At 53.4% G+C, this 16509-nt stretch overlaps 1 protein-coding gene across 1 annotated transcript; it reads right to left on the reverse strand.

Moving 5' to 3' along the window:
- Positions 1-620: 620 nt before the first annotated feature.
- On the reverse strand, positions 621-11767 carry PSMD9 (proteasome 26S subunit, non-ATPase 9). Its single transcript, XM_028528254.2, has 6 exons — positions 11541-11767; positions 9234-9336; positions 7767-7978; positions 6036-6137; positions 1327-1415; positions 621-1005 (listed from the first exon to the last, which is right to left on the reverse strand). Exons 1-6 carry the CDS (start codon positions 11676-11678, stop codon positions 978-980), a joined length of 672 nt encoding a protein of 223 aa, XP_028384055.1. The 5' UTR covers positions 11679-11767; the 3' UTR covers positions 621-977.
- Between the last annotated feature and the right edge of the window lie 4742 nt (positions 11768-16509).

Genomic DNA, 16509 nt, shown 5'->3' on the forward strand with positions numbered 1-16509 from the left:
CAGTTTGCAGGTGTTTTTATTCCAGGAGGGAAGGGAGCTTGCTGCCCTCTGGTGGCTCATGGGCCAGGACGCACACACCTCGCGGGGCTGCCTGGGAGCCCCTGCTCTCTCTGGTTTTTTTTTTAAAGATTTTATTTATTTATTTTTAGAGAAGGAAGGGAGGGAGATAGACAGAGAGAGAGAGAAACATCAATGTGCAGTTGCTGGGGGTTATAGCCTGCAACCCAGGCATGTACCCTGGCTGGGAATCAAACCTGGGACACTTTGGATCCCAGCCTGCGCTCAATCCACTGAGCTACGCCAGCCAGGCTTTCTCTGTTCTTAAAGGGAGCAGCTGGGGCCCTGGAGGCCCAACGCTGAAGATGCAACCTCTGTGTTTGGAGCAGAGGGGTGGCCGAGTGGCTGCGACACCATCATTTACGATGGGGACACCGTAAAGCATGTCGGTCCTGAGACGTGGGGACGTCAGACACAATGATGGCCCCGAAACGCTGCAGGTCAGATGTGACTTTGGCACAACTGTTGTTGTTCTATGCAACTTCCTATGACGATGCTCGAACTCCCGTCTACACTGTGGTCTGGGAGGTTCGTAAGAAACTCAGTTGGGGACGATCACTCGGTCTTATCAGTAGTGTACAACTGTGTTTATTGGGGGGGGGGGTCCTGAAAGGATAGAGTTGTGCCAGCGCCTGCCAAAATAACTCCCCCGCTCTTGTCCGAAACCAGAGGACTCCCATTTAGGGCTGTGGCCTAATTTGCAAAAGATACTAAATACAGGTCAAGTGTTTAACAATTCCTTAATTCCCAGGGGTCACATATACTAGGGGGGGTGTCACATGCCCACCACCTAGAAGTCCAGGCTTCCGGCCTCTTCCAGATCCTTAAACTTCAGGGAGAGAAGAGAAGGAAGAAATCCCCCCTGGACCCAAGTCCAGGGCAGCCAAAGACGCTTTTCTGTGACTGTTCCCCAGCGACGGTCATCTCTGCAAAGGGATAATGTTGCAGCTGGAAGGCAAAAAGAAAAGAATCAGCGTAAATCTGGCGGCTCCGTTCAGGCAGATCAGGAGGTGAGCCCCCCTGGGCTTTCCGCGCCACGGACACTCCTTAGCTCTGCCGAGCAGATGCCCCATTAATGAAAGGACCGGAGAGGCCGGCGCTCCCTCCGCCTCCGCGCCTGCAGCCTCATTCCCGCCGCCGCAGTGCTCCGCGCGAGTCCCGCAGGCCACTGGGGGATTCCCGCCGTTTCCCAACACCCCACCCCCACCCCCGCCAGCTTCCCGTCTAACAAACAGCCAGCGTGTGAGCGATCAGCAGCAGACACCTCACCCCAGCAGTCCTTTCCCCGCCCAGCGCGTTGGGACAAGCCTGAGCTGGTGTCTCTCCCCTCTGCGGATCACGGTCACGTTCAGGGGCCTCTGAAAGGAAAAGAAGCGCATTTTCAGTGCAGCCTCCTCAGCACTCGGAGGGGTTCGGGCTGAAGCGCTGGCACTGGTTTTCGCCCATCACATCAGCAAGGGCGCTTATTTCAGGCATTAGCCCGCAGCCGGCGAGTGGGGCGTGCGGCCCTCTTGGGGCAGCCAGGGGGGCTGCAAATCGGCCCCACACCCTCGCAGAAACATGTCTCCATCCCCCCAAAAACTTAGAAGTGCATATAAAATACAGTTTGCCAAAGTACAAGATGATATATGAACAGAGTGTTCATCCCAGGGCTGTTCATAAATTCAAACACTGAAAGCACCCAGAATACCCCTTAATAAGGTATTGTTCGGATCTAGTACAGCGCACGAGGCAGTTTTAGAATACAAAACGAAACGAAACGAAACCAGTGAGGCGTGAACCCACTGGAATATGCGCGTATTTCTAAAAGAACGTAAGCGTTGCTTGCCGCGTGCAGCTTTCTGGAAGATACACCGGGAAGCTGTTGACAGTGCCTGCTTCCCGGAGAGAACGGAGCAGGAGAAGACGTTTGCTTCTTTATCTTTATCTGCCATTTGTTTCTTAAAAGATGGCGTTCAGTTATTTTTGGAGAGGAGAAGGGAGCTGCAGGAGGAGGGCCCTCCGCCCCGCTGGTCTCGCCGGCTCGGTCAACGTCTCCACACTTACGGTCACACCCTCGAGCATTCTCCTCCGACCCCACCTAGATCGGCGCCCCACTGTTTGCTCTCCTTGCTCCCCGGACCTGCCCACAGTGTGTGATGAGTGCCCCTGACGATGTGGTGAATGCCTGTCCCCCAGCGAAGCGCTCCCGAGGCCCGGACCCGCTGACCCGCTGGTCCTCTGCTCCCCGCGAGAGAGCCGGCACCCCGCCCTGGACTCAGACCCAGCAGGGGAGGGACTCCGGGAGGGGGAGGGCCAGGACTTGTATTCTTATTTTGAAAGATTTTTTCATCGTATGATTTTTTTTTACACTAAGCATACATTGAGATACAATTCACATACAATAAAATTCACCACCTAAAAGTATACGATTCAGCTCAGGGGACTGAGCACTGGCCTGTCAACCAAAGGGTTGCTGGTTCGATTCCCAGTCAGTGTACATACCTGGGTTGTGGGCCAGGTCCCCAGTAGGGGGCGTGTGAGAAGCAACCACACATGGTTGTTTCTCTCCCTCTCTTCCTTCCTCCCTTCCCCTCTAAAAAAATTAAATAAAATACTTTTTTAAAAAGTATACAATTCAGGGAGGTTTAATACACTCAGATCTGTACAACCATCACCACTATCTGATTCCAGAACTCTTGTCCCCCCAAAATAACGCCCCTCCCCGCCCCCTCTGCCCCTAGAACACGGCCCCCACCGGTCTGCCTGCGTCTCTGTGGCTTCGCCTGCTCTGAACATCTCACGTGAACGGGTCCCACACTGTGTGGCCCTGCGTGTCCGACTTCTCGCACTCGGCACAAATCCTTTGGAAGTTCGTCCACATCGGCTGAATAAAACACGCATTACTCTTAAAATGGACACTTTGGGGGTGGCAGGGGAGGATAAGGGGACTAAATGGTAGTGGGAAAAAATACAATACGGATTGAATGAAAAATAAAAATAAGACACTTTTTAAAATTTTAAGATTTTTTTTCCTTTGAAAACATATGCATTTGACCCAGAGACTCACCTTCAGGAAGTTCGCTAAGGAAACAGATCTGCCTACCAGAGCGCTGGTTGGCAGGTTTCTGCAAACCTGGAAACCACCTAAAAGTCTAACAAGGTGGTGCTGTGGGGGTTTGGGTTTTATTATTCTCCTAATGAACAGAACAGACTGTGAAAACCCAAACACTTGACTCTCAAGCTGAGCTCTGGCTCCCGGACGCCCCGGGGCCCGGAGGGGGTGAGGCCCCCCCAGCCCTGCAGCCATCCCAGTAACTCAGCGCTTCTCTGTGCAATACACTGGAACTCCCCGGAAATTTCATTTGAAGAAAAGGTTCTATTGCTAAAAAATATATATATATATGTATAATACATTTATATATGTTTATATAAATATATATTCAACAACTACTTTCGTGAAGGAGGATCTCTACAGCGGTTCCACCGGCGGTCACCGGCCTGCCCGTCACCGTACGTAATGCTGTTTGCCTACTTGAAAGCTGCTGAAAAGTTCTCACCACCAGAAAAAACTGTTACTACATCTAGTGATGGAGGTTCACTGGACTCACTTGGGTGAGCATTTTGAAATACATATAAATATCGAGTCATTTTTGTTGTACGTCTGAAACTAATGTTATATGTCCATGACAGCTAATGTTTTTAAAAAGGGGCCGAAACCTATGAAGAGCCTCAGGTTATTTTTCATCACAAGAGATAGATCAGAAACCAGGAGCTGTTATCAGTAACCGGCAAAAACTCGGCACAACCTAGGAGACCCTCGGTGGCAGATGGGTGGACAACCTGGGGTCGCCCACACAGCAGAGCATCACGCGGCCATGAAGAAGGACAGACCTGGGGACACACCGCAGCACGAGACAGCCTGTCGCACGACGCAGAGTGAAAGGAGCCGAGCTTAAAAGGCTCTGCACACTGCGAGGTCCCGTGTACACGGCTCTGGAAAAGGCAACACGGTAGGGATGGCGTGCAGACCTGTGCTGGGTGGGGCTGGGGGGAGGGGTGCCCACCGAAAGATACGAGGCCATTTGCGGGGATGATGGAGCCGCTCTGTGTCTCATTACAGCGGCAGCTCGTCTAAAGCGCACCGCGCTGTCCCCTGAGAAGGGCGCTCCGCTGCGGTGGTGCGCACCTTACTGAAAACGACCCTGCTCCACACAACGGCGCGTGCGCAGACCGTCCGCTGGAAGGACACCCAGCTGGGAAGCGACCACCTCCGGAGGAGAGGACGCGGACTCGGAGGAGAGGGAGACTCTTCACCCGCAGCAGAAACGAACCTACAGCTGCACCACCTCGAGGAATCCCACTAAAATGACGGCAGCGCAGTTCAGGGACCGCAAGGGACAGCGGGGCAAGGACGCGTAAGTCCAGCGAGGAGGAGACGGCAGAGGGGAGCGACGGCCGCGGAACGGAAGGCTCACAGAACTGGGCGGGCAGGAGCCGAGCCCGTGCGGCGGCCGAGGGATGGGTGTGCCCGTCAAGTCTGTGTGACCCCTTCCTGGCGTCTCAGTAACTTCAACAAAACGGGTACTTAGTGAATTTTATAAAAAAACCTTTCGAGTAATCCAAGTCACACAAACAAAGTTGAAAGACAAGGAGCTCACCAGGAGACATACACTCAATACATAAACGGGCAAGGTCTGATACCTGGAATACATGAAGAATTCCTACCAGTCAATTGTTTAAAAGGACAAGTAACCCCACAGAAAAAAATGGGGACAAAATACTAACAGACAGTTCATAGAAATAAAAATATGAATATGAATGAACATATATAATATACTCAACCTCACGGGTAATCAGGAAAATACAAAATAAGATGCCCTATTATTAAAAATAGTAGAAGATCAGCCCTGACTGGTGTGGCTCAGTGGACTGTGTGAGGGCCTGCGAACCAAAGGGTCACTGGTTCAATTCCCAGTCAGGGCACAGGCCTGCGTTGTGGGCTAGGTCCCCAGTAGGGGGCACTGGAGACACAACCACACATTGATGTTTCCCTCTCTCCTTCCCTTACCCTCTCTAAAAAATAAATAAATAAAATATTTTTTAAAATAGTAAAAGGTCAACAAGTAATAGAGTCTTGATTAGCGATACGATATACTGAGAGTTTAAATTAGTGAAAACTTTTCCAATGACCTATTAAGCTTTCATGTGCATCTACACTGGTGGCCTCTAGTCTACTTCCTGGTGTCTACTGTGAGAGTGCACGTGTGTGCACAGTTGTGAACAAGTACGCACGGCTGTTTATACCAGCGTAAAACTGGAAAATGCCCGGATGTTCTCTGGGAAGGCAGTGAGTGGACACACCGCCTTCCTGCAGTGCAGGACTATGAGCGGTAAAACAGGGAGAGGTGGCTCTGGCCAGCGTGGCTCAGTTGGTTGGAGCGCCGTCCCGTTCACCAGGAGGCTGGGGGTTCAATTCCGGGTCAGGGCACAGAACCTAGGTTGTAGGTTCACTCCCCAGTCAGGGTGCATGCAAGAGGAACTAATCGATGTTTCTCACATCAATATTTCTCTCCCCACCCCTCGCTCTCTCCCTTCCTCTCTAAAACCAACAGACGTATTTTTTTTTAATTAAAAACAAAAAAAAAACAAGCGAGGTGTGTGCCAAGTGGAAAGTTCTCTAAGGGACACTGTTAAACGGAAACAGGGACAGAAAGCCGGAGAAGGATGCTGCAGACACTGCAGACGGGGTGGCGGGAAAGGCCTCGCTGAGGTGTTACTCGCACAAGAGGAGGGAGGGAAGGGCGTGAGATGCGGGGGGGGGGGGGGGGGGGGGGGGGGAGCATTCCGGGCAGAGGGAACAGCCCGTGCAAGGGCCCCGAGTGCGGGCTGTGCCCGAGGAGCAGCCCTGCGAAGTGAAGGCAGCAGACGCCCAGCAGTGTTTCCCGGCCTCGGCGGGTCCAGGGTCACGGACCGAGCGCCGCGTGACCCCCACTCACCCCCTCGCTGTGCTGCACCACGCTGCTGATGTTCTGCAGCGCCTGGAAGTTCTGGGTGTTCACGGAGCCAAACTCCACGATCTCGTCATCCACTTGCAGGCCCTGGAGAAAGACGAGACATGGAGAGCCAGGCTAGAGGTTAGATGTGCTTCTGGAGCTCTTGACCCCTCCGCGCCCAGTTTAATGTCCAGGGCGAGAGCCCCCAGGGGACAATGGCAAGCCCAAAGCACAGCGGTCAGGGACTCAGGCAGCTTGTGCAGAAGGTGGGTGACTGGGCTGCCTCCTCAAGGAGGCTCCTTCTAAGACAGATGGAGTAGCAGGCAGCCGGGTCTGCCCAACGTCTCATAAAAGCTGGCGGCTGTAGAGGCCTTGAGGCACATGGGGGAAAGCCCGGTGCTGCTCTCTGGGGTCCTGACCCAGGTTCAAGGGCAAAGAGACGCAGGCCGGTCTGGGCCTATCTTGTTCCAGGGTCAGAATCCAGACAAGCTTGCCCCAGATAAGCAGCCACAGGCTGCCTTTCATTCCGAGCACACAGACAGTGAGTGACTCATTGATGCCTCCGACAAGTTACCTGCCACGGGCCCACTACAGGTCGGGCTGCATGCTGCGGGCAGAGCCGTGAATAGAACAGAGCTTAAGTGCAACTCGCTGTCTCGTGATCGTCAGAGGACTGGCGGGACCCAGAGCCAGGGCCCCGCGCCGTCTCTCAGGAGCTGGGTGTCCTGGCACCGGTCACTGCAGGTCCTGGAGGCTCTTCCTCACGGGTATGACATGGGGTTATAGAGGTTAGCGCCTGTCTCAGAAGGCGGCTGCGGGCTCAGACGCTGCACACAGGCTCACGTGAAACCTGCACGTGACCTTCGCAGAGCCCTGTACGTGATGTTCATGGTGGCATCATTCATAATTCACAAAAGACGGAAGTCAGAATGCCAACGGACTGACGGCCAACAACACGGGAGCCGTCTGTGCAATGGAACGCCAATGCGCCGTGAAAAGGAATGCGGGACAGACACACGCCCAGACTCGGGCGAGCCCGAGGACACAACGTGGAGAGGGAGGGGCCGGCCACAAAGGAGCACACACTGCGTGACACTGTGTCTGTCACATGCCCAGAACAGGCAGGTCCATGGGGACAGAAGCAGACCAGTAGCTGCCAGGGGCCGGGGAGATGGGGGCTGGGGGCTGGGGGCATGAGTAACGGGTAATTTCTTTTTTAGGATGATGAAAACGCTCTGAAATGGGCGTGCAGCCCTGTGAATACACTGAAAGCCACACGATTGTATGCTTTTTATGGTATGTGAAATATCACAATAAAGCCGTTTCAAACGTTTCCAAACACACCCGGCGAGATGCAGCTCATCTGGCAGGACACCTGGCGCGCAGCAAGGGCCGGGCGAACGGCAGCTGGCGCCTTCTTGGGTCTGTGAGTCAGTGCCCGGCCACGAGGAGCTCGGGGGGGAGGGCCTCTGTCCCTTTCTCGGGACATCTGCCACCTTCTACTTCGTGTCTGTCCCAAGCCCCTCCCTGGCCAGTTTAGCGGGCAGCAGGGCCCCCTCTCCGAACCCCCAGCAGGCCTCAGCCGGTGTCTGCTGAACGAGTGCGTGAAGCCTCGTGGCATGGCAAGAGCGTGGGTCTGTCTTCCCATGGTCTTCCCCACCGCTCCCAGCCCCAAGGCCACCTGACCCACAGCGCCCACTGGGGACAGAGCCGGGTGGCCAGGCCCTGGCTTACTGCGATGCTGGCGGGGGAGCCGGGGCTGATGCTGTTCACTTTGGCAAAGGCCTGAGCGGGGCTGACGCCCTCGCTCTGGCTCAGGCTGCGGCTCATGGCCTCCTGGTGGGCCTCGGCCATGTCCCGGGCCTGCTTCTCCTTGTCCCGAGCGTGCAGCTGGTGCAGCGCCTCCTCCACCTGCTTCATCACCGCCTTGTGGTCGTTCTGCAAGCCTGGGAGGGGAGAGCCGTGTCAGGGGCCGAGGACACAAGACTCCCACGATCATTCACTGAGCATTACACAAGCGCTTCCTACATGCTTGGCTCATCCCAAAACAGGCCCGGATGGGGTCACGACTCATACAGGTAACGGGAGTCAGCGAGCGGAAAACGGAGGTAATAATAATTCCCTCTAACGGGGCCTGGTGGGAGATTCCGGGTTGCCCAGCAGAAGCAGGGTAAATAACAGCCCTGCAAAGAGGTCCGTGCCCTGACCCCGGCACCTGTGACCACGCCACTGTATGTGCAAAAGGGACTCTGCAGACGCGATAGGTTATCGCCCCGAGTCGCAGCGTGTCCTGGACGATGCAGGCGGCGGGCCCCAGTGCAATGACGGGGTCTGTGGAAGCGAAAGGGGGCAGGCGACAGTGACTGTGGCGGAACTGGAGGTGGAGAGATGCGGTTCTGGACTCTGAAGACGGGAGCGGCCCCGAAACAAGGAGTGTGGGTGGCCTCGAGATGCCGGAAAAGACAAGAAAATGGGCTCTCCCTGGGGCCCCCAGAAGGGACGTGGCCCTGCCCGACACCGGGATCTTGGCTCACTGAGCTGGACCTGGATGCCTAGCCTCAGGACTGTCCCGTGGCAGGTTTGTGACATTTCGGGGCATGAGGCCTGTGGTGGTTTGTCAGATCGGAAGCAGAAAACCGACACCCTACGCAGCCTCTGCTCGCCCCCTGTTCCTCAGTCGCTGTCATCAACTGCTAAACACAATTCCTGGCCCAGAAGTGATTCCACTAGCGTTGTGAGCGATATCTGACTTGGGTTGCTACTGTTATTTCAATAGCTTCCACAGGGAAATGCAAGTCGTAAAAAACAAAACGAGGCCCTGGCTGGCGTAGCTCAGTGGATTGAGCTCGGGCTGCGAACCAAGTGTCGCAGGTTCGATTCCCAGTCAGGGCACATGCCTGGGTTGCAGGCCATGACCCCCAGCAACCTCACATTGATGCTTCTCTCTGTCTCTCTTTCTCCCTCCCTTCCCTCTCTATAAATAAATAAATAAAATCTTAAAACAAAACAAAACTACAAATACAGAACCCTGCATTTAACCCATCCGTGAGTTCTTAGGCCCCTCCACAGGGACACGGCGACGGTCTTGTCAAGGCAGAAGCAAGAGAAGCAGATAACACAGAATACTGGTGATTTCACGCGTGTGCCTCCACCGTCCCCTTCTGCCAGGGGGTGGGGTGGGCCCCGCCCAGGGTCACTCACAGACGATGTTGTGCCTGGCGGTTCGAACTTGGTACACGTCCACATCCGAGCGGGGGTAGCCTTCGCAGTCCACCAGCGGCTCGTGCATGCCCACGCCCTTTTGCTGGAAGGAAGACACGTGGATTTAAAAAACGCTGCTGGGGCCTGATGTCCTGAAGACCTCTCCCCCAGCCTCTTCCCCTCCGCAGTCCCGGCAAAGGCAACGCTAACGAAGAAAGCTGCCGCCTGCCGACCGCTCTGCACAGGGCAGGTGTTACACCCACACCCTCTCCCGAGTTCCCCTGACGGGGCGCACCGTCTGTCAAACAAATTTTCGGCAACACAAATAATGCATGAATCATTCTCCTCTTCTGAAGTTAGAACTGCGCAGACGGAGCTAATGACTCCTTTCAGCGTGCACCCCAAGGCCAGCCTGCTTCGACTCCTCCAAACCCGCCTTCCTACGGGCAGCTGACACCTGGCCCACGGCCTTGGAAGCCAGAGGGGAGTGACAAGCCCTAAAGGCACCCCGCTGTGGCGGCACTTTGGTTCTGCTAAATATAAAAACAGATCTAAAAGGGCTTTCAAAGAGGGTTTTCAAAGAGGGCTTCCTCCCTGGAAGGACACGCTGGTATCACCAGCTGCCTCCGAGGGAGAGGGAGAGGAACCATGGGTGGGGTGGGGGGAGGTGGGGGTCGGGGATCGGGAGGCAGGCTTCTCACTGCATACCCTTTAGGGGACTTTGAATTCTGACCTTGGAAGTGTGTTTCCTATTTGAAACAAGACCTTCGTTTTAACGCTTTCAAGTCTTTCCCTACATAAGTCAGGGCACGGCGTACAAGGAAAATGAGGTGTGTTCTGCACTGACGGTGGTGTGGGGCAGGGGTTTTGCCTTCCATTAGCCTGTGATACGAGCTCAGTTCTGCCCCCTACAATCTGGGTGCCCTTGGCTGAGACCTTCACCTCCTTAATGCTCAGCTCTGTCCATTACAAAAGGGGAATAATGGTGCCCACTCCCTTCCCACCTACTGTGGGAATTAATGGGTTGGCTTGTGTACAGTTAGCACAGTGCCAAGAACAAGCAAAGTGGGGTGAACAGTGGCCCCCAAAAGATACATCCAAATCCTAACCCCCAGAACCTGAGAATGTGAACTTTTTGCGAAAAGCAATCTCTGCAGGTGTAATTAAGTTAAGGATCTCTGAGATCATCCTGGATTCAGGGTGGGCCCCAAATCCAATGACGGGTGTCCTCATAAGAAAAACTAGAGGGACATTTGGGACACCGAGAGGCGTGAAGACAGAGGGCAAGCCACCAGAACTAGGAGGGCGGCACGGAACAGATTCCCCTTCCGAGCCAGGAAGGAACTGACCCTGCCTTCCTCTTGACTGCAGGCTTAACTTCTGCCTCCATAGCAGTGAGAGAACAGCTTTCTCTTGTTTTAAGCCGCCCGGCCTGCGGGCATTTGCTCTGGCGGCCCTAGGAACTTAATACACTTGGTGAGAGCGATGGCCGTAACCACTAGTCAGCAATGGAGACGCCGCCCAGGGCACACAGGTGATTCCACTTAAATGCCGGGACTCCATCCACTTCTCTCCCTTTCTCTCTGGAAGCCTCTGGGTTATACCGGTTGTTTCCTGTGGGAGGAAGGGAGGTCCCCTGCGGTCCCTGAAGACGAGACTGTCTGTAGCTACAGCATAAACGCGCCAAGGGCCACATACATGCGCCAGCCTCCTTGCCTTTCCACAACGACCGGGCTGACCGGCATTCCTGACTCAATCCCACACTGAGACACTGATTTCCAAAGTTGGGGCCCCCAACACTGGCGGCCCCCACCAGAATCTGAATGTTAACATATGCATTAAAGTTTAAGAAGCTCTGACGTAGTTAGCAAAGCACAGAACATTCTATAAACGTTCAACAACGACTGATGATGGTGATTATCAATTGCCCGGCCTCTACAAATTTTTTAGCTTTGTGACCACAGGTGCTCATCCCCAAAATGGGGAGATGATAGAGCTTTTCTCCAAGGGCTGCCGCGAGGCTGAAGTGAGCTCACTAATGCAAAGCACGTGAAACAGCGCCCAGCACACAGGGTGGGCTCCCTGGACGCTTGCTACAATACCAACACTGTTCTTAGTTCTCCAGGTTATCTGTCTCACTGACGGCTGCCGGCAGAGGCCGCCGGTGCGGCGCCTTGGGAGCCCAGGGAGACACAGGCCCACAGCTGAGACCTCCCGCGGAGGCCGCCCCGGTCTCCCACTCTTCCCACGTCCGCAGGCCTTGGGGCGCCCCCCGCGTTGTCTGGGAGCCCCGGAGCCCACACTCACGCTCTCCAGCACGTCATAGTTGGCTTTGATCTGCGCTTCGATTTCCTCCTTGCGCCTTATCAGCTCCTGGACGTCGCTGACAGTCACCGAGCTGGCCTGGGGGGAGCCCCCGCTCGACCCAGCTCCCTTCTCCGACATCGCGGACCTCGGCAGGGTATTCTGGACGCTCGATTTCCGGGATGCGGACCCCGCAGGACACTGTAGCTACGGCTCCGCCCGTGGGCCAAAATACCTCGACCATCCGCGAGCGCGGGTAGAAACAAGGGGTGTGGCTTCGTTTGGTGGGCGGGGCCTCCGGAAGCCACACCCTGCTGAAAGACGTGATCCTGTGGTGACTCCGCTTGGAGCCGAATGATTCCCCAGTACACCGGACCAGGGCAAGTCGATCTCTCCCCAGCTGGCTCATTTTCTGCCCTCGTTCATTCAACTAACATTATTGAGCGCCTACTGTATGTATGTGCGAGAGCTCGGTGCGTGGCGCTCCAATCCAGCCCTTCCCATCTACACAGCGCTGAAGGGTTTACAAAATACAACCCTATTCCTATCCCTAGTTTTTACAGTCCCTATAAGCTTGGGTTCAAATCCAGGGCCCTTGCCACTTACTGCAATGTAGTGACGGTGGGTAAATTACTTTGCTTCTCTGAGCCTCAGTTGCTCATCTGTGTATTGGGTCAGCACAGAAATACGCAGAGAGCTGACATTTCGCCAACAAATGTGTATTGAATGCCTCCTTTGTGCCTTACACCGTCCAGAGTGCTGGAGTGGTTAAGAACTGAGGGCATGGCTCAGTTCCTGTCGCCTATTAAGGTCTCGATAAATTTTGGTCAAAATAGTATGGATGATCACAATAATAGTAATACTAATAATTTATCTAATCGTGACAATGGGTCAGACACTGTTGTTAAGTGCCTCACATGTGAACAACCTCTGAAAGCCAGGATTATTATTTCCCTCATCGACAGCGGGGAAAACCATCTCAACAATAGACTTGCCCAACTAGCAAAACGAGCAGCCCAAATCTCAACCCAGCTAAAAGCCAAAGGAGGAAACTTAGGCTCTCCACACGTGGCCCCTAATACCGTACACTGAACAAGGACACGCCATCACTCACGGAGTATTCAAACATGTTTTCCCTGGACCCAATCATGGCAAACAAACAGGCGAGTCCTAACTGCAGGACATTCGTCAAAACAGCTGACCCGGACTCTTCCAGAAGGTCAGCGTTGTGAAATGTGCCCCCGTGCCAGGCAAGCACCTACGTTAGAGAAGACTAAAGAGACACAACAATGAAATGCAATGTGTGGTCCTCTGAAAATAAATAAATAAATAAATAAATAAGCAAAAGCTATAAAGGACGTTCTTGAGATAATTGGAGGAAATGAATAGGGACTTCATATTAGACTATAGTGTATCGACGTGCAATTCCCTAAATAAGACAATGGTATTATGGTCACAGAAGAGAATCTCCTTACTCCAAGGAGATGAATGCTGAAGTGTTTAGAAGTATGATGCCATGATTTCTGCAACAAATTTGCAAAACGTTCAGGAAAAACAGCTATATATATACACACACACACACACACACGTAACGAGAAATAGAGAGGGGGGGAGAGAAGGGGGAGAGAGAGGTGGGGGGCAATGTATAACAACAGGTAATTCTTAGGGGAAGGGTATATGGATATTCACGGAAACTATCTTGCAACTCTTCTGAGGTTTGGAATTCTCCCCAATAAACAGGGTGGGGAGAAGAGTCTCCCCACTGCAATCTGAAACCAAAGCTATTGTTTAAGTCACCGTATCAGGCTGTTACTGTCAATATTGTTGTTGTTATAATAAACCTAGATCCTGCCCCTTCTCCAGCCTTTATAGCTGTCAAAGCCATGCGTCGCCTGCCTCCGCCTCTGCTGTCATCCCACCCCCATACTTCTTCAGACTGCAGCGACCTCGGCTTCTAGGCCGCCCCTTTCACCCGCCCTCCACACAGCAGCCGGAATGACCCACCCAAAGGGTGACACGGTCACTCTTCGGGTTAGAAGGGTTCGATGCCTTTCCAGCGCCCTCCTGCCGTCTTTCCAGACCCTTCGGATCCCTGCTCACCTTCTGGATCCCACCCACACACAGCCCTCCACACACACACACACCCTAGGTTCCAGCCACAATGAGCTTCCAGCAGTTCCTGGCACGTGTTTGGCTTGGCCTGTCTTAGACGGGGTCTTGGCGCCTGCTCGAGCCTTCTCTAGGATGTTGTCTCAGGACTGGCTGATTTCAGCTCCTCCGTCAAGGTCCAGCCCGAACATTACCCCCCCTGGCAATGATTTCTCCAACCCGCCCCCCAAACTGGGCTCCTTGCTGCACTCTTCACCGGGTATTATAAGTGACCAACTGCATGTTCCCCCACGGAGGGCCCACAGGATGCTGGCTGAGGCTCGTCTTCAGGTGTCTGACTGAGTCGATGTTTAACCCAATTCTAGGGAAAGGAGCTAAGAGAAGAGTCCTTGCTTGCTCCCCATTCCAGTTGTTCTGGTTCATCTCACCTGCAGGGGCCACGGAGAGCCAGCAAAGGCTTTGTTTTAGAAAGCTGCCAAGATTCGGAGAATGTAAATCATTTGCGCCCATGTCTTGCTCATTTCCACTCGAGGGCATGAGGCTGGCCGAGATTCGGGGACAGAACCAAGAAGCCAGCACTCCCCCAAGTCGGTCAGAGTTCACACCGCCTGTCGCCTGTTCCCAGGGCTCAGCCGACCCCTCGTCTCCCCTCCCCGCCGGCCCAGCAGCCTGGAGCACTGGCAAGGCGAGTACCTGCGTCTGCAAACCAAGGGGCTGGACTTCGAAGCCCAAGCTGGCGGCAGGCTTGTGGGAGCTGGCTCACTGAGAATGTTTTAGAAGTTTGAATCAGTGACTGAATCAGTTCAGCGCCCCATGGCCAAACAGTGGGATGTTTGAGGGGCATCTAACAAAAGGGTCACGCACAGAGTCATGGGCAAGCCTAAGGGGGCAAATAAGGGATGATTAAACCGCCTGGGGCTGGCAACGGTGGGGGTCAGAGCCCACCCCCAGACCTACAGGGCCAAGGGGCAGGAGTAGTTTCAGAACCGAGAGAGGTTCCGCAACCCAGCGGGTGTGTGGCCTTCAGCAGAGGGGCACAGCAGGCCCAGCGTCACCTGGCAGAGAGGGAGCTGGGCGGGGCTCCCTCTTCTCCCTTCTCCCTCCCACTGCCTGAGCTCTGGCTGGCCGAGGGCAAGGGCGCCTGGGGCACAGAGTGGGGCGGCGGGAGAAGTGCGAGGGGCAGGCAGAACCACAGCACAGCTACCAAAAGGCAGACACTTGGGAAAGTACCATGTGAGACCCACACGGCGTAGGTCCTGTTTTTAAACAAGTTGGCTCTTCCGAGTGTGTGTCTATCTGAGGGGGGACCCAAAACTATGCCTGAATTTGTTTATAAAAAATTGTGTGTCCCTGGCTGGCATAGCTCAGTGGATTGAGCGCGGGCTGCGAACCAAAGTGTCACAGGTTCAATTCCCAGTCAGAGTACATGTCTGGGTTGCAGGCCATGACCCCCAGCAACCGCACATTGATGTTTCTCTCTCTCTCTCTTTCTCTCTCCCTTCCCTCTCTAAAAATAAATAAATAAAATCTTTTTAAAAATTGTGTGTCTGTTCTTATGTGTTTAAACTTCAGTCACCTTCAAAGTACTCTTCTTTTGATGCCACACACCTGTCGGGACATTTTTCCCACTGCTCGGAACAGTCCTTGAACTCATCGATGTTGATGCCTTTTAGTGCTTCTGCTATTTTTGTTTCACTTCCTCTATATCGGCAAAATGTTTCCCTTTGAGGATTTTTTTTAATCTGGGGAAACAAAAAATAAAGTTGTTCAGGGCTAGGTCGGGTGAGTAGGGAGGGTGGGGCCCAGGAGTCATGACGCTTTTGGTCAGAAACTGCTGAACACTCAGCGGGGTGTGGGCAGGTGCGCTCAGAAATCACCCATGATGAAATGGAAAAAAACGTGCTGAAAGTGTCTTCAAAAAAATTCACTGAAGCCGAATGCAGCCTCTCACAACAACGCCAGCTGGTGCACTGATACAGATGGGTTCCTAGAACACACACCTAGTAGGGGAAGCCTGGACTACTAGGGGCTTGCTCTTGGGAAAATAATTCTGGAGTTTTTGGGTCCCCCTTCGTATGTGCCTGTATATGACCTCATGAGAATGGAGAAAGTTGGGATTGTATGTGTGAGATGGTTAATATTTTGTGCCTGGGCAGAGTGTGGGGCAGAGGAGAAAGCAATTGAAAGTATAGAACATTTATTAATACTAATTCAGAGTAATTAACAAAGAAAATCTATGTCAAAGAGCATGAAGCTATACACTTGAGTGAGACAGATCATCACAGATGCTGCTTCTAATTGTTCGGCTAAAGTGATTATGATGCAACCTTTCATGAAGAGCACCCACAAGAACAATGAACACAGGCGTTTCTTACCACGACAAGTGTTTACAAAGCATACATAAAAAATGTTACTGTATCATGCCTGCGCATGTTTATATGTTTTTAGAAGGTAGTCTGGGTGGGTATGAACAAAACGTTCATGGTGGTGCCTGTCGAGGAAGAATTACAGATGGGTTGGTTTTCTGTATTTTTGCCCTCCCCCTTTCATTTTTTTAATTTAAGATTTAGCGAGACAGAGAGGGAGAGAAACATCGTTGTGCCAGAGAAACATCAGTGGGTCGCCTCTCGCACGCCCCACCCTGGGACCTGGCCCACAACCCGGCGTGCGCCCTGACCGGGAATCGAACCGGCGCTCTTTCGGTTTGCAGGCTGGTGCTCAATCCACGGAGCCACACCAGCTAGGGCTTTTAATTTATTTTTATTTTTTACTTTTAATGACGTGTATTCTCCCCTTTTTGTCCCCAACTTAACTTTTATTAATTCTGTTACGAAGAATAAAATCAAACGCCTGTCTGAGCTGG

This window comes from Phyllostomus discolor, chromosome 13 (assembly GCF_004126475.2).
Source record: "Phyllostomus discolor isolate MPI-MPIP mPhyDis1 chromosome 13, mPhyDis1.pri.v3, whole genome shotgun sequence".
Taxonomy (NCBI): Eukaryota; Metazoa; Chordata; class Mammalia; order Chiroptera; family Phyllostomidae; genus Phyllostomus; species Phyllostomus discolor.